Raw genomic sequence first — 23,768 nt, 5'->3', positions numbered from 1 at the left:
CGACCTTGAATTAGTTATTTTTGGTCTTTGAAAACTTCATCAAAACTACTTGAATTGTACTAACTCTAGCACCCGAATTAATGCATGTATTGGCTCGGCAAATACGATAGTTTAATAAATATTCATGAAATTAATAGACATCACACAAAGGGGACATTTAATTATTAATTCTATTATTTATGTAGGACGTAGTTTGCAATTAGAGCCTAGATTGTGTGCAGTGAATTCGGGCTTAAAGGAAAACGTAAATTACAATGGCCGTGGTAACGTATCAGCCCCGATGCAATGGTTAATCGACAATAAAATCCATCCAGGGATGTGTGTATATTCAGAATGACGATATTTTCTGAATAATTGCTATTAGTATGTTGTACTAACTATAGCTACAAAAATTATTATCATTCAGATTTGGTGTGTTTGGTCTGGGGGTTGCAAAAGATTCTGTTGGGTTCACACAATGTTTACCATCAAACTCTGATAAGTCAGTTAAAATGTAATGAAACACAAATTCAGTCAGTATTAATGATCTGGGGGTTACGGCTCTGAAATTTGTGTGTGTAGGTAGTTAATTCACCTTAAACCAAGGTTATCACCAGAATTTTTAAACTTTTTGTAAAAAAACAAAAATAAATTGCTCACCTTTCTAACATCTTCATCACTTCGAATAACCGAATTTCCTATGGCACAGTCTGTCTATAGGGTACAATAATACAAGAGTAAAAAATAAATAATGTAATTTATTCTAGCTTAGACTGTGACCAGACCAATTAAATTAATACTGGTTTTTTGTTGTTATTATTCGGTTAATAATAGAATAATCATTAAACCAAATGCTGACCCGACATATGAATGACAGGCGACCTTATTAAGCAAAACCGAACAATACCAAGGAAATATAATATTTCCGAGTGTTTTTTATTTTGTTCGTTAAAATGTTCTATTATCGGCGGGAAATGAGACAGAGTAATGAGACCGGTTTTTATAACGTTATAATTTGCCTAAATTAGTTATCTTGTTACAGTTTTATCGTAATGCACTTAATTCCCATTCTATTATGTTTATTAAACGTACCGCGAACGAATTACACTTTAAACAAACAGTATAGTAAAAGTGTAACAATTGAAACGGTCTCGGTTAACTGGGAGGTGAGAAAAACCCGGCCTAAAGTCGACTATCCCGTGAATTTAATAAATAAATAACACCTGAACTGAACATGGGTGGCCTATCGAATAAGAAGGCAAACAGGGGCGTGGATGTTTGGTTTAGCTACCGTTTTCTCGGACACGCTGATCAATTATTAATATACATAATATACCGGAAAGGGTAACTTTTTTTAGTTTCCAACTAAACCACAAATTAGTTGGACTTTCCGTTGTTTTGCTATTTCTAGAAATCGTTTCCCTAATGAGGAAAACAGAGAGATGATTATCGTGCGACACATAAACAATTTGTCATAAATATTTTAGGTAAATATTGGTCTAAAACTAGGTCCTGGAGTATTTATCACTAATTTTGACTAGCTTGACGTATTATCAGGTCACTCTGCCTGGTTAGTTCAATTACTATGATATACAGGGTTGAGGAGTTGCAAAGTAGGTGAAAATATGACAAATTAGAGAAACATTTCAATAAAGCCATCCAGTAGAATCACTAATGTAGTTTTATTAAGTCTTAAAAAAAATTTTGTTAACAATAAAGAAGACTTATGGGAAAGTAAAGCTAATCAAACTCACCACATTACTCAAGACGAGATAACACACTTAACTAAGAAAATCTTAAAAATTCAATTTAAAAAAAAAGCTAATTTCTTCAATTAACCCAATTTGACCGTGTTTACACCACTGACTTAGCTTAGTTTTCAAAGTTTTTGCATTTTAAGTGGTTTTAAGACTACTTTTTTTTCTGCTGTGGCTATGTTTACACAAGTAACCCTTGACAGTTATCCGTTAGAATTTGTGGTTGAGTGCATGCGCTAGTGAAGATTTTTTGAAGTAAACCTAGTCAAATTCACGACCTTTTGACAGTATTGGAAGGTGTCTAATGTTATTAAATCTACTCAATAACTACGTTGACTGAATTTACACCAGCAAAAAGTCGTAAATCGTAATAATAATAAAAAATACTGCTTGATATTTGGAAGAACTTTTTTAGTACATATAACTAGTTTGACAACTTTTGTTTCCACTTTTCAGAGAAGGCAAGTGGCTACGTTTACACGAGAATAACACAGCAAGTTTACTTACATCTTATGTTCACTAAATTTTTCTGTTGCAGATTATTCGGTTCGTGCTTTGAGGAAACGCCACCAGTTGGCGCAGGTTCACGAAAATAACCCTGGAAGTTTTACCGCTTGTCATGCTGACAGTCTAGAGAATTTTGCCCGTAAGCAATGGTAAGTTTTTTAAGTGTAATATGTAGAGGGAGTTGTTTTCACTGAATTTCCCATACTTCCACTTGAACTGACAATGATTAGAGCTCGTAGCGGGGCCGTTAACAATTCTTCGCGACTGATCAAACCGATACGGCCTAGCGCACTTATTTATTGTAGGAAACTCGATAAAAATGCAAATTCATATCCATGCAGAGATTCTAAATTAAAGTCCGACAAACGAGGATTTTTTCACGGCCAGATGGACATCGCACAGAGAAATGTTTATAAAGTAAAATGCAGGGAGCGCAGCGTGCAACATTTTCCCCACGTCCTTGTTTTTGGTCTCTTTTTTTTTTTGGAGAGCGGAATACATAAAAAACCTAAAAAACTATGTTATTAAAAATCAATATTGGTAAATTTACTTGCATACAGGGTGGTTCAATTGTTATGGGCCTCAATTGGCTATTTTGTGAACTGGCAGTTTGTGATTGGGCAAGAAAAAACAGCACGTTGAAAGCTGCTTTTTTCTGACCAATCAGAGACTATCCATTGTGTTGAGATTTGACACAACAGTTACAAGTAGGTACTCGCTGTTTGATTTGGTAGAATTGAATTTTAGAAGGAAGGACAGAAAAAGACAAGAACAAGACAATTTTTATGGTTTATAATTTATATGTTTTGAGTATAAGATAGCTATAGCGGATCATAACAAATGGACCACCCTATATATGTACGTTAGGTCTAGCGATTGAAAAATGCCGATGGTCCGGTATATACAGTTCGTCGTCGTCTTTTTGTGTGTGTGTGTGTGCCGGGGCAGTTTTTTCGTCGCTTTGTTTCGCCCGGTTTTGAGCCGATATCCCGTTATAAAAAAACGGAAAACATTTCCCATTTTTAATTACAATATGTACGGGCCGACATTCTAAATGGAAATCGAGAACTAAAAATTCATTTTTATTTTTCAAATAAGTTTGTTTGGTGATTTATAGCCGTGGCGCAATGGAAAATGCGGGATATATACGACTTTTGTGTCGAACGCAAAAAATGTTATTTTGATTCGTTTTCGCCCAACCCACCCCCAAAAAAAGTACCACTCGCGTATACATTTCGTGCGATCGTTTCTTCTTTATTTTTTTTCGGTTCGCAAAACTCCCCGCCACCCCTTTAGTCGTGCTGCTTTTTTTTTTTTGGGACACGCCTCTCACCGATATTTCCTCCCTGTTTTATCACAGTATCGACAACTAAAATTCGACAATTATGTACCATCCCATCTTCATTACAACTACGTTCATTTTACGTTATGTTAAATCAGTTGGAAATTTGACAGATGTTTGTTAAATTGTTTTACTTGAAAAAACACCAAGACTACCACAAAGTTTTGGTTAGAACTTAGGGTAAGTTTACATAAATCCCAGGGCTGTTGGTGATTTGTGATTTGTCAAAAAAAGCAGCAAGCTGAAAGCTGCTTTTTTGACCAATCACAATCTACCCACTAAGCGCATGTGGTCTTAGCATGAGATAGACTTGAAGAGCAACAGTTACACTCTTAATTGAACCGAAATGTTCGACCGTCATGTGACTAATCCTTAACGGGAACCAAGCAACGCACGTGACAGACTCTCAAAACCATAAATCACGCAATCCACGAAAAATAACTGGAAACTACCCAAGAAAAGTGATTCGGCTGAAGAAAAGGACAAGTGGTAAAAGGATGGGTGGAACTAAATGGATGTAATCGGTGAAGAAAGAGAAAGGAGGAGTCCATCTTCTTAGTAGAGACCTCAAGAAATGGAAATAGTTGAAAGGAAATTAAGTGCATTTTTTTATCTATCTCCGAGGAAAACCAGGAATTTGGTGTGAAATGCATAGGATATGAAAAAAGAAGAAAATTTGATAGTTATATGGAATAGTAATGAACAAGATAATGGTTCAGTGGATAACAAGTGAATGACAGATTGGAGTAGGAAAAACATAATCTTTCTAGGGTTGCCCAATACCTGGTGATATTCTATTAGAAATAGGTAGTAATAAAAAATAAAACTCTAAAAACTAATTTAAATATCGTGATGATTTTTGTTGAGAAATTTAGGATTAACCACATGGTCAAAACAAAAGTTGTAGGTTTACTGGGTCACTCCTTCAGTAGGCGTAACTTTAAAACCACGCCCTAAACTCCTTCCAAGTGTCTGTAGTTCCTTCTTTGAATTGTAAATTGGCAAAATCCGGCCCTGTAAACACAACATTAGGCGTTAAAGTGGCTGGCAAAACTTTCGTCGCATTACATAAACTTGGGCCATAAAGCAGGCACCGGCCAATCGATAAATTAAATTTTCTGTTATTAACGATTATAATATATAACTCCCGGCTAGCGAACGGTTTTGGGGGAAAACGGGGGGAGGTGGAAAGTCGGTAAAAGCGTTTTTCTTTAATGAATTCGCGTTTCTCTTTTTGCCGTGCGGGTCCGGCAGACTGAAATATCTCGGTTTTAATTTAATTAAGAAAAGTTATTTCGCTCGCTTTTTTCTTTCGAAGCGCTCCTTTAATAATTCCCTCCCGACGATTGTTTGCGCTTTGGCTTTTCCTGTCGAGCTAGTTTGGTGGGGACTGCGATTTTCAGAGTCGTTTAAACTGTCCACGTGACAGATGAATTGAATGTCCGTCTCGCAAACCCGATTTAAATGAAGTGAGCAACTTCTTCATTAATTGCAATTATAACTTGTTTGAAACCACGCCCTTTAATTGGGGGGGGGTGGTTTTTCTAGTGGTTCTGGTTGTTTTTTCCTTTGCAATTTTGTATGTTTACTAGTTTGAAATAGTCAGTCAAAAATGAAAAATATTTAATTTTCCACCGTTGGCGTGTCTTTTAGGAATTGTTTCAATGTGTGTTGTGTATTCACGCATATTTTTGAAAGGTACAACACAGAAATGGAGCAACATTGATTGACTTATTGATTGTTAGGCATTCTAGAGGTTAGGTTAGGTTAGTTTTCACCAGTTTTTCATGCACTGAGTTACATGAATTTAGTCTTCTTTTAGTTTGCGTTCAAATTTTAAAATTGTTGACATGTTGTAGTTTTCATGCAGACACTGCCCCCTTTAGAAATGTAGGCGGAGCAACTGCAAAGCACTCCCTAAAGGGAGTGGCCTACTAATTGCTTATATTGTTTAATTTTATTGCTTTTTTCTAATGAATAATTTCTCTACACTCTCGAAATTTTCCGAGTTCTGCCCTGGTCTTATTGGCAACCGAAAAACTGTGAAATCGCTAATGGAAACACAGAAAAATACATTTAAGCTTTCTGTTCGGTCCTGAGGCAAACCGGACATAAAACAGGGGCCCGATTTTAAGTGGAATTTATCGGGTGAGGCGTTTCTGCGGATTTGGAACTTTTAACTTTGTTAATTTGTTTTCGCACTTGATGGCGTGTCTTTACCGGCTTTTACCCCGCCCTACCCCTCTTCAGTGTCGATGGAGATTGGCCGATATCTGGACGTAGAGCTGAAACATCAAAGATTCATCGAAGGGATCTACTTTACACCCGGAGCGTTGAATTGTTAATGCAAGAATCAAAGTTTAGAACAAGACAACACAAGCAATCCTTCGTAAAGAACGACGGATCATAAATATTTCCTTGTGCATTGTAAATAACCCTAAACGTGGCAGACTACAAACTTATGAATTATTTCGCTTCATTTATGCAATATTTAAGGTGCAATTTGAATAGAGTTCGCTCTTCTATCCCAATCCGTTTGGTAAATAATTCAATTGTTCCAGAATGGCCGGAAAATGGTGCGCCTTGAATGTATTGTAACATTTCCGTTTTACACTAAGTACTACTTAACAACAGGATATTAGTGTTAGTATAGATGCTAATTATATTCAACTCCTCGCATTTTGCTAAAATTTCATTATTATTTGCAAGCTGCAATTGTTAATAATGGTAATGTTATTTTTTTGAGGAACGACACAATTTCAAATAAACAAGTGGGAAATAATAAAAGGCAAATATCACGGTTGCCACTATAAATTGTTTAAACCAACAAAAGAATTCCGTTTACGTAGCACACCATTGTATGCAAAACATATTTTAAATAATAGACTTTTAAAGATTTCCGTTAAATAATGTCGTTTAGATTACAGACGCTTTACATGGTAAAGTAGGCGCAAATTAAACAAGCATTTTGTATTATTGAACGTGCGGGAATCTTCTTTTTGTATCCATTGTCTGTGTAAAATGTTCTTGAAGTTGAACATCGAATCAGTTCACGATTAATTTAAATAAGTCAAAAAACGGAAATAAAGCTGAAGCTTAAGTAGAAGCCAAAACTTCACTCTCTCCATTTTAAGATCTTATAAATCCACTCAATAATTTACGCGTCTAAACAATATCCAGTCCAGGATCCAAGGATCCAGCTTTAAGGGGCCGACTCCATTAATTATTAAGAACCCTACTACTAGATTGGATTTAATATTTGATCGTCGCTATGAACGGACTAGAGTGTCATCTATTATGCAGCACGGACATTATTAAATGTTTTTGTACAGGGTGTACCCACGGTCTTATTTTTGTTGTCGTTATCCTACCGACTGCGCCCACAATTTTAATCTCCCACACTTGAACGTTTAATTTCCTACACCCGCAGACATTTCTAATAATGCAGATATATTATATTAGATCCGACACTTAATAGGAAGGGCAAATAAAGCATTAGCTGTGGATCTGGCTAGGATCCGTACACCTAATGCCCTTGCCGCCGGCTGCGCCATCTACGACTAATCTTAAACTAATTGAATTTGCTAGATTGCTTTTCCCGATAAAATATACATTTACGTGCCACTTGCCGTGGGATTAATGGGACTCAAAACTACGACACAGGTTTTTAATCTCAGTCTCTCTAAACAATCGGTTTAATGCTAGAAAATTTTAATTTGATAATAGTCATTTTAAAATACTTGGAGAATACAGACAAATACTTCTAAGCTACATACCAGGACAAAATTCTTGTTGAATTTTTCTAATAGTTTTGTATAACACTCAACTTTGAAGTATTAAAGGTTTTTGCAGGTTTTTCCTAAAAACTCTTTATATCCATTCCAAAATGTAAATTAGTTTTAGCGTTTTTAGGGCCTGTTAGCCTTTAACTACTGAATTTACAAAGAGACAACATAAATCCTTTTTTAACAAAACTGGATGTATCATTTAAGGTCGAAAGTGGCATAAATATGTAAAAATTAACTTAAAACTTGACAGCAGCTTGTCTGTTTTGTTTTCATTTAAAATTTAGATACTTAAACCCTCCTTCTATTATTGTGAAACCATTTACGATCAAGACATTAGAAATCTTACCAGGAACGAAGGAAAAACAAACATAAAAATTACAGCTCCATAAACTTTAAAGTTATCCATCATTTCTATTATTTTAATAAATTTTTAAATAAACTTATCTCGGTTTCACGACTTGGCTCTGTATGCTTAACGGATTAACATGTTTCCTGTGCACTAGGGATGGACCACACCTCACCAAAATTATCGAATAATTAATGTCGATTCGAGCTAGTAAGGAGCGAAAAACTGCCGATTGCGTGGCAAAAACAGTATAAGGGCAACCAATCAGAACTAAAGTAGGTAATGCATCGATGTAGACGGTGCCCAGCTCTACTAAACTTCTCCAGGTGGTGCAGCACAATGCGAGTTTTATGAACCCTAAAAATAGTATGAACGTGATAATAAAACCGTTTGTTTTTCTCATACTTAACTTTTGTTAGGATGTATTTGAATTTATTATGGTGTGGCATTGTATAGAGTTGTTATTTTTTTGTTTTTAGTTCCAATAATGGTAAAACAGGCAGTACTGTTGTCCCCTCCTGTCTAAAAATCTCATAAATATGCAAATTATTGAACATACATTATTGTTTAATATGTTTTTACTAGATTGTTGTAATTTTCTTATTACTTACTTGTTTGCTATGCTTACTATTTAAACTGACTTTTTGGACAGTTTCGAACTGACCATGCTTCATCCGAAACGAAAGAACTAAAATTTTCAGAATGAATGGAAGGAAGAATGTTTTACTATTGTAGATGTTATTTGTTGAACAATGAAGTAATGAAGATCGACAGAACATGAAAAATTGCTTATTAATGGAGTATTTAGAATTTTTTTATTTTGTAAAATTTCGAAAATACGTCCAGTACATGATCAGACTTGCGGGGTACGTGTTGTTGAACCCGCCACACCATATAAAGCTTGAGAACCACTTTCCAACAGTGAAATTCCATCTAGTAGGTAGTATAAACAATATTTTTCCATTTGGTTCTGGTTTAACGTGTAACGCACACGTGTGTACGCGTTACGGCCATGTTATACTTATAGATTTATATTGGCTGGTGATCGTTAAGGTTTATCGGATTTGACAGGGACGGCTTAAGTCCGCAAGTTAATCGTAGCTTTATGGGCGTTTAGATTTAAGTTCGGTACTGTCTTCGAATAATATTATTAATAATGGTTTAATTTGCGCCAATGGTTTCGGCGTTCAGGCACGTACTGGTCATTATTGTTTTGACATTTTTGTTACCGGGCTTAAACGACAGGAAATTACGTTTAGTGGCGGACTCTGGTGGGATTTCATTACGCATTGAAAAGTGCCACCTTACCTTCATTTTTTTTTTGTTGTTTACGGCAAAATTAACGAGTTGGACTTAAATAACCAATCACCTAGTAGAGGAGCAATGTTTTGCTCAGACCTAGACAAGTTTTAAATGCAATAATAAGGATCAAGTGTCTGTATCACTAGATTTAAAAAAAAACAAATAATCCGTGCATGTCTTTATAGATTTTGTGACTTAATTGTGATGGAGATAGGTTCTATAGGTTTGTTGAGACGAGATATTCATTTCTTTGTTGTTAGTTGGGTTTACTGGGAAAATGGAATTTCGCACTATTTTCAACTAAGTTGAGAATAACATTAACCTAGTCGTCCTAACACAAGACCACTGACTTAGGCTCGGTCTTGATACCTAGGTAGAAAACCTACCACCGTCTTCAGAGAATCTACAAAAGAACACACATATTTTTATGTCAATTTTCGATTGACAAAAAACCCTTCTCGAAGTTCCAAATTGAATATTATCAGGTCTAATATTTTTTAAGTTGTTGTTTTCTGTGTTCTGTCGTTGTGTTCTTTTTTAGATTCTCTGAAGACGGTGGTAGATTTTCTTCCAAAACGGCAGGTTTTTTAGGTACCAAGACCTATATGAGAAAAGCAAAAAATCAAATTTTTGGTTATCTTCGGAAGTAGGTACTGGGAAAATCTAAATTTTCAAAACAGCATTGCGTGGTTTTTCTTCATTTTAAACTTTCTCGTAAAGTATTGCCGTTTAAAAATATTTTTGATATCCAGTTTTTAGGCCCTCACAGCTAGAAATGCAAAGTGTAACTCGTGTTTTTTTTGAATCATTTTTTCTTCCTGTTATTCAATTTTTACTAGCCTCCTATACTGAATCTTAAAAGAAAATCTAGTTTGTTCTGAAGGACACTAGTTGAAATTGTTAATAAATAGTTAGCTAGTAGAAGGATAGGATTTAGTAATAAAACGCAAAAGTAAAATATTAGATGAAAGAAGGAAGAGAATAATAGAAAGTACGTCACTGGCGTCGTGCAAACGCCGACTGCGTCGTCCCCCGTCTTGTAAATCCGAGCGCGGGAAATCTCGACGGGAATCTCAGAAATCGGCGTCGACGACGACTTAATTCGTAGGTCTACAAGGGTCGAACGACGGATTCGTCCCGCCGCCGTCGCTTTCTGATCCCGTCCCGCTCTCTCAGGTGTCGATGCATCTCGAAAAAAACCCCTCGGAACGCATAATTAGGGCTGCCACCGCGACGGCCACCACGAGGCCTCGTGGGTGGATCGGGTGGGGAGGTGGGCGGGCCGCCCGTTTTGGAGGGGGCAGGGGCGTGCGCCAGGGCGGCCGGCCCTCCCGCGATTCGCGGTCTGTTCTTTAGTCGGGTCGAGTACGCGCCAGTTTATGGTTACGGGTCGATCGTGTTCGCTCTGAGTTTATCGCTCACGTGCTCTAAACATATTTACGCTCTATCTATAGAAAACGTTATGACTTTTATTTGTTTGCCATTTAAGTGACTGTTTAGTTTGACGCGTCTGGACGTTACAGGTGACCAGAATGCAGCACGTAAGCGGATCGCCGCAACAGTTTTGTCTGCGTTGGAACAACTACCAGACCAACTTGACGAACGTCTTCGATCAGCTGCTACAGAGCGAATCGTTTGTGGATGTAACTTTAGCCTGCGATGGACAATCGGTCAAGGCCCATAAAATGGTACTGTCCGCGTGCAGCCCATACTTCCAGTCGTTATTTTTCGAGAACCCGTGCCAGCACCCCATCGTTATCATGCGGGACATAAAGTGGCCGGAACTCAAAGCCGCGGTCGAATTTATGTACAAAGGGGAGATCAATGTATCTCAAGAACAGATCGGTCCACTCTTGAAAGTGGCTGAAACGTTGAAAATTCGCGGTTTGGCCGACGTGAACGGAGAACAGGACATTGCTTCCAGTACTGGGGAAGTGATAGCCAGACCGGCGTCTAAACCGGCACCCCCATCCACCCCGAACCCGGATTGGGGTCGTGGAGATTCCCGCAACTCGGAGCAGAATGCTCAAGATAACGATGGAGGACAACAAAGATCAAAGAAAAGACGCAGATCGGGGGAGAGGAGTAGCTTGAGCAGCCCGGCCGAGAGCGCCAGTACTGAAATACCGGAACCACCAGCTTCGGTCGAGATGTCTCCAGCACCCTCTGCCACCCCTGCTACTGTCGAACAACTGCCTTTGCCGTTAACGCTGCAACCCGCACAGCAGGTGACTCATTCTTCGGGAACCGGTGCCGATGATATGGAAATCAAACCCGGAATTGCCGAGATGATTCGCGAGGAGGAACGGGTAAGTCAACCACAAAGTTACCAAAACGTTCTGAAAAAAGCGACGCGCGCTTTTAGTTTATTTACGTTCCAGGCACGTGCCGCCCGGAACACGTGATTTCCGCGTCTCGGCCACTTTTTCGGCTAAATGCCATCTCTCTTTATAGGGTTAAGTGCCTAGATTTTCTCAGTCCACGAAAAATGTTTTGTATTTTAACCTACCAACTAGAAAAAGGATGTCTAATACAAAAATGTAAATATGGTTTTGTTTAGATAAGGACCTAAACCAACAAAAGCTTGACGAACCCAAAATTCCTAGGAATCAATGTTGACTTTTTAATCCTAAACAATATATTTGATTTTCGTATAAAATTACTAAAATTTAGCCTTAAATCCAGTGCTTAGGACGAACTTTGCGAAAACAATCATAAGTAAAATCATCAAAGTAGAAAAATTTCGGAAATGTCTTCGAATTATTTAAACAATCAAGTTAACAACACGTTCCTGAAAATACTAGAAAAATGAAAATTTTCATCTAGATTTTTTATTTTAATTATTATATATTTTTTTGTTTGTTTTTTTTTTAATTGTGTTCAAATTACTTAATGTAGATCTGGATGGAGTGTATTAACCTAAATAAAAACAGTAATAAAATATGCTGTAGTTATCTAGAGGAATACTCTACTAATAAGATTTAGTAAATTGCAGCATTACTATTTAATTCTACTTCACAAACGAATGTCGAACAAAAATCATTCCAGAAGTGTTTATGATCTTAATCTGAGCGTGTTTAACAAAACAGGCCCCGGCAACATTCCATTATTTATAGGGCGAGTAAGCCTGAAATACACCCAATACTAAATAATAATAATAATAATAATTATTATTAAAGAAGTATCAAGGCTATTGCCGTCGCTTTGACTAACCAAATCCCTAAATATAAAGCCAGATTATTTTAATTCTTAATCGTAAATTTGCCGAGCGCACAATGGCGACGAAGCCAGTAGGCACAAAAACCTTTCTTGACGATCATATTTCTCCATCCGAGCATATTATATTAATATTATATTCATATACTGGTTGCTGTAATGGTCGAGAAATTCAGGGACGTACTTGAGAACAATCAATAAAACGAAAATTGTTGTTATTTTGTAGACAAATAGAGAAACGTCTCAGTAAATTGTGTTGCCAGTTATCCAATTGTATAATTCAGACAATAAAATGGTTATGAAGGAAAATGTCACAAAAACGTCAATTTTACAAGTAAATAATATTTTTGCAATTTTTTTTTCTGACGGTATAATGTTTATTAGAGACCATAGTCCGGCTCTGTCCAATGCTCAATATTTACTCATAAGAAACTGGTTTTATCGCGATCCCACACTGCGCTCAGACTGTTATTTATTTAAGAGAATATTATAAACATAATTATATATATTCGTTTATATGTGGATACATAATAAAGAAATGGTCTTTGTGAACAGTCGTATGGAGCAAAGTAATTTATACTGCCTGCTCCGCGTCCAGACGATAAATACACATTATGCGGCGGAGACATGAAAATATTAGCCGATCATTCGGTCTGTGTATATCATTAATTTTATTTATGAATCTACAAAACAAAGTGAAAACTCAAATGCGTGTAGAGGGCGCCTGAAAACCTCAAGAAGCCCTCGTCAAACGGCATTAGTTTGATATCGATAATCCCACCTTTGGCACTTTCGGAGATATTATTCGGATCTATTAATCAAACTCGGGACATTTGGCTTGGGGGGCAAAAGCCGCATCGCGAGCGATTATATTTGTCTGTTTCTGACAAAATAATATCTATAACCCCGCGATTTATATAGACAGGACCGTAAGTTCCCATTTTCTTGTACGGCCGCCCATTATTTTTAGGCTTTGATGCATCGCGGGATTATTATTCAATTACCCAGAGTTCAAGATACCTACTTTGAAAGCGGTTGAACTGTACAGATTACCAAAATTAGTAAAAAAACACACAGTTATTTCTGTCTCGTTAGGTTTAAAACATAAAATACATTTCAAAATTGTAAATAGGTGTTAAAAAAAATTATATTTAGTAGTTATAGCAACCCTATACAGGTGTGGTAAATCCAAAACCGACCATAGGAAAACGGTGTAACTGACAGAGAAACGTAGATAATTGCATGCGCGGGACAAAGACAGAAAACGAAAAAAATATCAAGTAGGCCATATTTTCAGCGCGCTGTTGCTAAAATCCAGCACCGTCGACAAAATTAATTTTTATTAAACGCTGCAACAGCGCGCTGAAAATATGGCCTACTTAATATTTTTTTCGTTTTCTGTCTTTGTCCCGCGCGTGCAATTATCTACGTTTCTCTGTTACACGGTTTTCCTATGGTCGGTTTTGGATTTACCACACCTGTATACGGTTATTCAAGCACAAATACAGAGTGAACTGAATTCGACAGTTATCCACTTTATCACTCTGTATATCGTTTCTTTGAGTTACAGGGTGGCTCAATATACCAATTTGTCAACCTTGAAATAATTATAAGATCGATATATGCCAGGATCAATTCAGTATTTCAATGGCATTTGGTCTGTCTTAATTATTTTGGTTTCAAGCAAAATTGAGCCTTATTAACATTATCAGGGAACTGTTTTAAATAATTCCTACTTTTTAAGAGACGTTTAAAATGTCGTTAGTGCAATTATAGACAAGAGACAAGTATTCTAAACACTTTCAATTTAAAAGACTGTGGCATTCGAACATTTAAAGCTTTGACCGACACTTTCTTAAATTTAGTTTATAAAAGTTAGGTTAGGTTAGGTTAGTTATGTTTAAAAGACAGGATTTCAATTAACAAAATTTTCACATCCAGTATAAATTTCCATTCTAATAACTAGACATTTACTTTGGTACATTTAAATAGGCTTAATTTAGGAACTAATAATAAGAAACCAATAGAATTCTACATTTTTAGCTTCTCTTGATGCTAAACAGCATCTGAAACGTTCTTTTATAGTAATCAAAATAAACCAAATACGCAAATAAATAATTAGTTTTGCAAATACTGATGTTCACAAGAATATTATTTTCAAAGTACCATTTTTTGGCACTTTAATAATTTATTACAGTGTTGCACAATTTTTTGTTATCCACTACTATTTCTATTTTAGGATAAAACACAACACTTTTTGAGTTTTTTATTGATGTCTTGCCCGAAGTGTTTTGCATAATTAATCTGTTAGTATATTATTGGAAAAGTAATATTTTTTATATAAAAACAAGTCGTGTATCTTTTAAACGAATACCTGCGTACCTTGACGTTCAATAATTCTAAATTCCGCCCGTCATATACTAATAATACACTTTACGATATAAATTTCCATTTTATTTTTAAGAGACGTGGCTCTAAAAATTCAAACAGGCAGAGGAAAACTAATTTGATATGAATAAGTTATTTCGAATAAATACAACTCGAAGGAAAGGGGGTCGCCGAAGGCGACAAGGGGCGGCATTAACTAATATAATATTCTATTATTTTTTATTCGAGCCCATAAAATATGGAGGGGAGAAGTGTGTGTGTGTGTGTGTGTTTTTTTTTTTCAAGAATGTGAATTATTTACTTCTCTGAAAAATGGATTACTTTATGCCCCTCCGCCTTTGTCTGAGGGCTACACTGTGAATATAATGGACTTTTTACACAGGTGGGTTTATTATTATTAAAAAAAATAACGGTGCCAGTGGCGTGCCCGAGAGCGGTACTTTGTTTTCTGGCGTTGGTAAATCGCGCGAGAACGAAAACCGCCTCATAACAGCCTCATTTAGGGCGACTTCCATATAGTAAATGTGTATTATTACGCTGTAATCAAGAGCAAATGGTCTGTCGGGACATAAAAGTTACTATATTTAATGATAACGACCGTGAACCCGATTTTCTTGCGCCGAGGATATTAAAATAATAAAAATAATTACGGCTGGGGCGTCTGCTTGTTTCGACAGTGGCGTACTCACACCATCAAGGTTGTTCTTTGGCTCAATTCTATAGAAGCAGTAATTGCATTTTTTTATTTTGATTTAAAGAAATTCAAGGTAAGTTTCATTGGGACAAAGTTGCACAATTTGCTGCAATGCTGCTTTAAAAATTGAGAGATAGTTATTGCTCAAACGTCAGAAAAACCTGAAATTTGCCATTTTTCGTTTTCTTTTATGGGCGCCATATTGGACTTTTTTTCATGACACTCTTTGTAAAACCCTAATTGTTTGTTATTATCGTTAACAATGACAAAAAAGTTGATGCTAGTTGTCGAAAACCAAAACGTCTATTACCACCTCATAAGAGAAGAAAAGTATTTTCAGTTATCTCACCTCTTCTGTCGAAATAGAATAAATAACCATTCTAAAGGGAACACGACGTTTTGGATTTTTGTGCTGTATTCCATTTAAACCGTTTTATTGCTCGAGTAAGTGGTTTATCGAGGTCTACATCTGCAAATTTAACGTCTTACTGGTCTCTGTAGTTAAAAGACGTGTGTCACTCGAGTGACAGTTAAATAAAGCAAACGAGCTTCGGGCGCATTCCGCGAATATATGCATATAAATGTCAAATAAATAATTATCCCTGGCGGGACTATTAAATCCCGACCATAAACATTTTATTTATACATAAAACAAGGCTTTAACCGTCAACGCTACATTGTTAACGGGACGTATTTAAATAATCATTGGATTATAAAACGAAATTTAGAGCAAATATTTTAAAACTCAATATTTGATAACTGTTAACTTTACCGCGCCAAATTAACGCGCTCATTTATTTTTAATCGACCCCGGGAAAAATGAATTTTCCCTTCGACTTGATTTTCTTTTAAAAGCCGATAGCAAACGTATATTATAATATAATATAAACATTCAAGAACGGTCTAATAAACATAAAACTGGCGAAATAATGATTGAAATTCCCGACTCGGAGCCTCGATATCGAACTATAAAAGTAAATGAATGATGGGCGTCGTAAAAAAATATACTAAAGTGCCGTCATTAAATATAATTTAAACTTATTATTGAGGAATCGACCGTGCCGTTAATGTTTCACTCATTAATATTATATGTAGGTCGTAAAACCGCTCTTATATTGTTTTTTCTCTCTCTGTGTGTATTTTTATTACTGAGGTTATTATTTATTTTATTTTTTAATAATTTGCAATACAACTTAAATTCATTTAAAAAAATTGACATAAATTATGTGACTTAACCTGACCAGCCATCTACATTATAATGCTTCCACAAATTGCAATTGAAGGCCTTAAGAATAAGAGCTGAATATTGGCATGGTTTGAATTTAGTCTCAACATTGTTATTAATTAAAGAGTTGATTATAATGCCTCAAATTTTTGAAAAGTTAAGGCTTATTATTAAATTTTTCCCGAAATTGGATGTTTTAACTTATTATAAGCCACTAAATGTTGTTGAATATAATATTGTGAATAGCACTAAAGTAATATCATTGCGACATTGTCAGGAGGATTGAAGGGCAAATTGTCGTTGTTTCAAACGTATTATTTGCTCTTGTATGTTATTATCTAAACAAATTGCTTTGAATGACACAACGTCGCCGACCGCTAATAAATACAAATTAGACGTGTCGCAAACTATTGTGAAAAAATTTGTTTCCACGGCTATATAATTGAATTTATACTAATTTAGCCTGAATTGACGCTAATAACTAATGCAACTTTTGTAGAAAAAATACGGTGGATTATCGTAATTATCCGGACGGTGGTGGGGCATAAAGAACGACCAAATTTATATTATACATATATCAATGGGGGGTTGAAAATGGCAAAAAGAGTCTAAAAAAATCCCTGAACTGGCATCGGCCCGAAGCCCGTTCGATAAACCTACACGTTAATTTTTTTTTCAAAAACAAAACTTGGACGCATAATTTGTTTTTTTCTTTTTTTTCAGCCCTCGGCGTTTATTTTATTCCGAACAGCTTTTGTTTGATGAAAACTCGTAAAAATTTGAACTTTATTATCGGGAAAAATATTTTTCTGCAGTGGTCGACTCAATTATGAACAAACTTTGTTTTGCGTACCGGTGTCATTTGTCCGTTTTATCCAACCACACCTATAATTAAGTTTTTTTTTTGGAATTGTCTCAGTAACTCTCTATAACAGCTAACTAGAACTAATGGTCCACATGTCTTCAGGTCAGAAAAAGGAAGCAAGCTGAAAGCTCAAAGATAAGTTTGAAGTGAGGTTTGTGGTTCGATTACGAATTATCCAGAGATTTCAAATATGATTGTCTCAGTTTGTTAACAATTTTATTCTACCTTCTATTTTTAAATTTTTCTCCTTCAACTGCGGCTGGTATGAATTGATGCAAACGATGACTACTAATACCACTTATTAATCGAGTTTTAAACACAACGTCGACATTATAATAACAAAAACAAGGATAACCGTCGTATCGTCATTATCGACTCGATATATAATTTTATTGTTATTAACATTAAAAGACATTACATTTTATATTATGGCGTGCCATTTTTTTCATTTCGCTTTATGGATCGCTTGCCGTTATCGTTTTTTTTTTTTGTATTTGAACTGGTCTATATAATATATTATTATAGGACGAGAATGGGCATGTTTGTTGGCGAGCTGGTCGTTGATTTACGTTATTACTTTTATTATTATTATTATTATCATTACTGCTGCGTCTATATACGGACCATTTAGTAGCCAACTTAGCGGTTTTTAAAATAATCTCCAAGGAAAATTATTAGTTTCCCAGTAGCAATATTATATACTTTTCGTCGTATATGTCAATAATTTATTTGATTGGACTTAACGTTTGCCAGACCTAGATCCAGTTGATTCGTTTTTCTTTTAAATTCCACAAACAGACCTGATGTAGCCTGAAATTTGTTTAGGACAGTTTACACAAGGGCGCGTATTTCTCACTTTAAGGGCCGCATTGTTCGGCCCTTCAGCGAATGTCAATCAAAGCTCATTCGCGTCCCCTTCACCGAACCCTTTTCCCCTTTTCGTTCATTCCCATTTTTGCCGGAATTGGCCCGACTTCTTTAAAATAAACCCGAAAGAGGTCGGAAAAGTGCTTTAAACGAGCCACCCCTTCGAAACCGCCACTGATGCTGATGCACTTAAACTTATCGATTTATTTCTCTGACCTTAGGAAGTTTTCGATGGCAGGTCTGGATTCAGACGATTTTAATAATCCGAAGTTGATTTCTAGTTAATTTAATCGATGTTTGAAGTTAATGAAGGTGAACACCAAGTGAGGTGGTTAGTACAGTGGTCTTTATTAAATGTTTTAGTCTTTCTGTGGATTATACATTTAACACACTTGGAAAGCTGTCAGCTAATCAACCAATAGCAACTTTTCTGCACATGCATATACACAAAAAACACAAAAATCAAAATGTAAATTTTGAGGTGTCTACTGGTGTCTAGTAAATCTCAAGTTTAATTGAACTGTGTAAAACTGACTTTTAAACACCCTTAAGACGAGAATTTAGAATTTTAGTTAATTTCATGTTAATAAGGCTTAATTTAGTATGATATCACTGAAGGTTATAAAAGTAAATCCCAGTTGTGCACTGATTTGCAAATTACGACCTTACGACTTTGACGAAGCAGCTTTTTCTTGTCCCATTATACAAACCTCACATGTGGATTTGGATGACTGGACTGTCCGGAAAAATTATAAGTATTCTGAAAGTGTGGGAAAGAAGTTACCAAGAGAAAAGTATGCAGAATGTGACCTGTGAAGAAACCTGTCATTCTTCTTCTGTCACATTCTATTCAAACTTTTCTTGAGAGTCTTGCCATCTGCTTTTGCGCTGTTCTTGGAGAGTTCCAAAGCCAGCCAACTTCACATACAATTTTGATCAGAAGTTTACTCTTTCTTATCCAACTCAATGACATTTCTCCCTAATAGTCTCAGCAAACAGCTGATTTTGATCTGGTAGTTACAAATTCAATCACAAGCTTTAAGGTTTAGTAGAATAGTTCAGGCAAAATAGGTACGAGTTAAAGCGACAATCTCGGTAACCCATATTAACCACCCGAAATCGAGAACTGACCCGGTTAAAAGCCCCACAAAAACAATTTAAAAAGGGAATCCGAGACGGCCGCCATCGTTTCTCGTACACGATGTCGGACACATCCAGCGGTGTCCCGGAAAACGCGAGGAAAAGCGTCGGGAAAACGTGACGCGACGGCTTTTCGCCGAAAGGTTTCCCTTTCATCAAGTTTCGTTCAACCGACGTCGGGTTACGGAAGGTAACCTGTTAGGAATCTCGCTCCATTTCCTCGAGAGCGTTTCGTTCCGTTTTACGAGGGTTTTATATGGACCGTTTTGTTACGGTCGAGAGGGTGCAAATCTGGCGTGTGCTGCGGATCGATCAATTTGGTCACGATTGTCAAATCGTTTCTTCCACCAACTAAATCTGGCGGAGCCCACTAAAATTTTGGAAATCGTTCAAGGGTGGTTTGTAAGTGGCATTGACGTAAACCAGACACCCTCCGAAACAGAGTCACGCCCGATCGATATACATACATATAACACAACAAAAAGCATATAAACATCTGTTGTGCACAGCAGCGGCCGCTTTAGACATATAAAAATAATGAAAGGTCGTTCCCTTATTTTTATATAGCGAGACGGGTGAGTCAGCGACCTTAACAAATTGTATATTTCTGACTGGGGCCATAACCGTATTGGTTTTATAAATAATCGTCGAATATTAAACGTTTTAAATGGAATTCCACTTTAAAAGCGTCACGGTCCCCATTCATTGTTCTCAAAGATATGTTGCATGAGACAATTTATCTTAAATTTGCTAATAAATGTATGATGAATAACTTATTCACCCGATTGTTTTCAATATCACAAGTCAAAACAATAGCCACATTTTTACGATATGAATTTTATAATTGTTGACAAGGTCTCCGAGACCGTCTGATTTGTTGTAGTTTCACGCTTCTCAAATATGGTTTCAGTAGCGTGACTGGTCTAAAAAACACTTATGAGTCAAAAAAAAGAAAAACAACCTATTAATATATTAATAAGGAGGGCAATACATATGTTTATTATGCACGTATTAAGTTTATACGATATTAATAGTTTAGAAAAGTATGCGGGTTCTCTGAAACTTTCTCGAGCATTAGAACCCCCCATCAGGGACTTGAACTGAAACCATTTTATATGGTGGGATTAAGGACTTTTTCACACGAAAAAAAACACGTGGTCGTAAGCCGTATTACGCTAAAAACAGGACAGTAAAGTATATTCTGAAGCTTTGCAATCTCCATAATGTATAGGATCACAATCGGGTAGTAACCAGTAGTTTAGGATCTTAACAAAGGTCAAAAGGATTCGGATCTGGCATTTTCAGTTTCATGATCAGTAGATCAGAGTCAGATTGTCTTTAATTTTTAAGACAGTTTGGCAACACTGTTAAGTCCACATGTACAGTAATTGAGTAAAATTTAGGACAGTAGGTAGTTTTGTGGACGGTTTCCACTTAAAGTGAGTTTTCTTCTGTTCAGTTAAACTTGTGGTTAACTAAATATGATTCTGTACCAATTTTCACAGACTGTTTTTGCTAGTTGCTTAACAGACACTAAAAAAAATTGACTTTGCGGAAAAAACGACATTATTTAACATAGTAATCCAATGTGATATAACCCTTATAAGATTATACAGTGCGTTCCAGTTAAACCGAGCCAGGATTGTTAGAGCAATTTTTCAGCTTAGGAAAGAACTGTTTTTTGACGTAAAACTGATTAATCGATTCATTTAAATGACAGAAATGAGTTTTAAAATTATCATATAACCAAAACATACATTACTGTAAGCAGTTTCATCGCAATGGGTGGCTAACAGTCAATTTAGGTTTATCTGAACGCTCTGTTATCTTAAACAGTCGTTAATAACGGTAATAAGTGATTTCCGCAAAAATCATTTGCTTTTATAAAACACAACTATGTATTAAGTTTCTGTACAAGGCCGTATAATTTATTAGAGAACTGTAATATTGTAGCTCGGAGGACCAAAAAAGTTTGTACTATTCGTATAGATAGATCAAATAGTCTATTAAACTTCTATTCGTTTATACTACGTAATGGAAAAATAATATATTCCCAAGGAAATGCGGTTATAAATAAATAAACGATTGTCTCGTAATGTAACGACGTAATTCTCCTGAATTAGACATAAAAGTGTATACGTATATAATATAGAGGAGTCTAGTAGACATGTAATAAAACGATGTCACGAAATATAACATGCAAGTTGTTTTTTTTTTAATAATTTATACGTATGTGTGTGACGAATGCACTTTTCGAGGGTGGCTCGACCTTGACATGTTTGTCGTCACAGGATGGGACCACTGTATAAATAATCCAGTATCATTATAATGAAAATAATAATAATAATAATCAACGGGTGGGCGAAATTATTACCTCAATTACACGCGCGGAACAAATAATCTAAATGAGCAAATTCTCTACATTATAATATCGCCATCTCTCTCTGTTTCCTATTATATTATTAATAAATTGAGAAATGCATGCATGTATGTGGGTCTCGGGTAATTGACTTCCTGCCGATTAAATATTAAGATACTTCTTTGTATTATTGTCTAACACATGGAAAACGCTCCATGTTGTTTCAATTAGAGTCGTGTGTTGAGTTCAGTTTTACTTAACAGTATCCTCATTAATAATGTATGAATTTCAGTAGTTTCACTAGTAAAAGTGAAAAAAAAATCCCAAATATATCAAATTGGACCGATCGTACACAAGGTATATGAATCTATGCTTATACTAAACATAGTATAGGATATAAGTATAAAGAGTATAATGTACAACCAGCCAACACAGTATAAGTACAAATAAGAGTATTTTTTGTACAATGCAATTAAAAAAATAAATAAGGCCTTAATGAAAACGTGCAATTAGCTGGGAACCACCGCGTTTCTTCGGCTCTGATAATGAGAAAAACACTATAATCAGCGCCATATCGAATCGGTACTTAATACGCACGCAGTACCACCGTAATTGTACACTTCTGACTTGTAAAATCGTGCGTTTTGCTCCAACAACTATCCGCGAATTTATATTTATGTCAGTGCTCGGTTAGTTGTAAATCGACCGCCATTTTGAATCAAATTTTCATTAAAACACATAATAACAACCTACTTACAGCAAAACATCCTTAAAAATAGTTACTTCTTGTATGCTTTTGACTTTTAGGAATCTATTAAAAATTTTAATTTTGACAGATGTGAAATAATTTTGTAAAACAATCTTAAAAAAAAAGTACCCGCCAAATTAATTACCTATAGGGAGTCAAAATTGTATTATTTTTAATTTTTTCTTCTATACGGCAGTTTTTGAGATATTTAGCTCGAATCAAAAGCAAAAGGTAAATATTCATGTTGTAGTAAAATAAGTGTTTTTTCTTAAATAAAAATACGTAAAAAACTGCATTTTGAAGGTTTCTTCAATTTTAGCCTTAGGTGCAGACCAGAATTTCAAAGTTTCATTTACCGTTGACATTTTCACTAATTTGACGGATGAATATTTTTAAATACAATATTGCCACATTTATGCTTTATTTTGACAGTGTTAACCACTATATTTAGTAGTTTGTGTTTGGTCAAAAATGCAGCTTTCAGCTTGCTGCTTTTTCTTAATCAATCCCAAGCTACAAAGTTATTTTGATAACAAACAAAATGGCTGCCGGCTCGTGACGTTTCTGTCATTGTACGTTATCATTTCAGGAGAAATTAAAACCCTTTTACGCGAATGTAGGTCGATCAGCTCCCTTTAAAAAGGGGTGTAAAGCAGTAATCAACGAGCTCGATTCTTTTTTTCGGTATAGTGGCCCTTCTTTTTTAAAACGGGGTTCCCCCCCGGTCAAACAATGGTGTTGGTGTGATGTTTGTTTAAAGTATCGATTTTTTAACCCTCTTTTAAGCAGCCAGCTGTTTAATATGCGTGTGCAACCCGAAAATTTCGTTCATTGTTCGGTTACACGCACTTATCTGGTTAACCCCCTTAAGTTGCGGGTACGGTCCTGCCTTAATGGCCTCTTGGAAGGAATCGTCAACATATGGGGGCTGGTGAATTTTAAAAAATTATAAATAAACCGGCCGAAATAAAATGCGGCCGTAACTTTATACTGGCAGTCGCATTCCTGCGAATATATTTTTGGCCGGGGCGTATTAAAAACATAACAAAATTAAAAAAGTGGACAAAAAAATGGGAGTCTTAAAGAACACGCGCACCAGGCCGTGTGTTTCCAACACTGATCCTCCTTTGTTTTTGCTCGTGCTTAGGACTCTTAAAGGCTTGCAGCAAAAAAGGGCTCTTAAGCCCAGACAACGAGCGGTTTATGGTATTTATGGACAGTGTTGACACTTCCCATTTGTCTCCG

At 35.9% G+C, this 23,768-nt stretch overlaps 1 protein-coding gene across 6 annotated transcripts in view; it reads left to right on the top strand.

The window, feature by feature from the left end:
* Positions 1-23,768, top strand: part of LOC145732232 (protein bric-a-brac 1-like) — a 123,183-nt gene that overhangs the window by 17,250 nt on the left and 82,165 nt on the right. For all 6 annotated transcript variants that reach the window (XM_081984350.1, XM_081984349.1, XM_081984348.1 and 3 more), the window contains exons 4-5: positions 2,275-2,392; positions 10,545-11,330. In XM_081984350.1, the coding sequence (XP_081840476.1) occupies positions 2,390-2,392; positions 10,545-11,330 (789 nt within the window). In that variant the 5' untranslated portion in view covers positions 2,275-2,389. The remainder of the gene's footprint in view (positions 1-2,274; positions 2,393-10,544; positions 11,331-23,768) is intronic.

Source organism: Ips typographus, linkage group LG7 (genome assembly GCF_016097725.1).
Source record: "Ips typographus isolate SLU linkage group LG7, UJ_Ityp_2.0, whole genome shotgun sequence".
Taxonomy (NCBI): Eukaryota; Metazoa; Arthropoda; class Insecta; order Coleoptera; family Curculionidae; genus Ips; species Ips typographus.
Note: the sequence above shows the minus strand (reverse complement) of the source record. Positions and strands in the feature narration are given on the sequence as shown.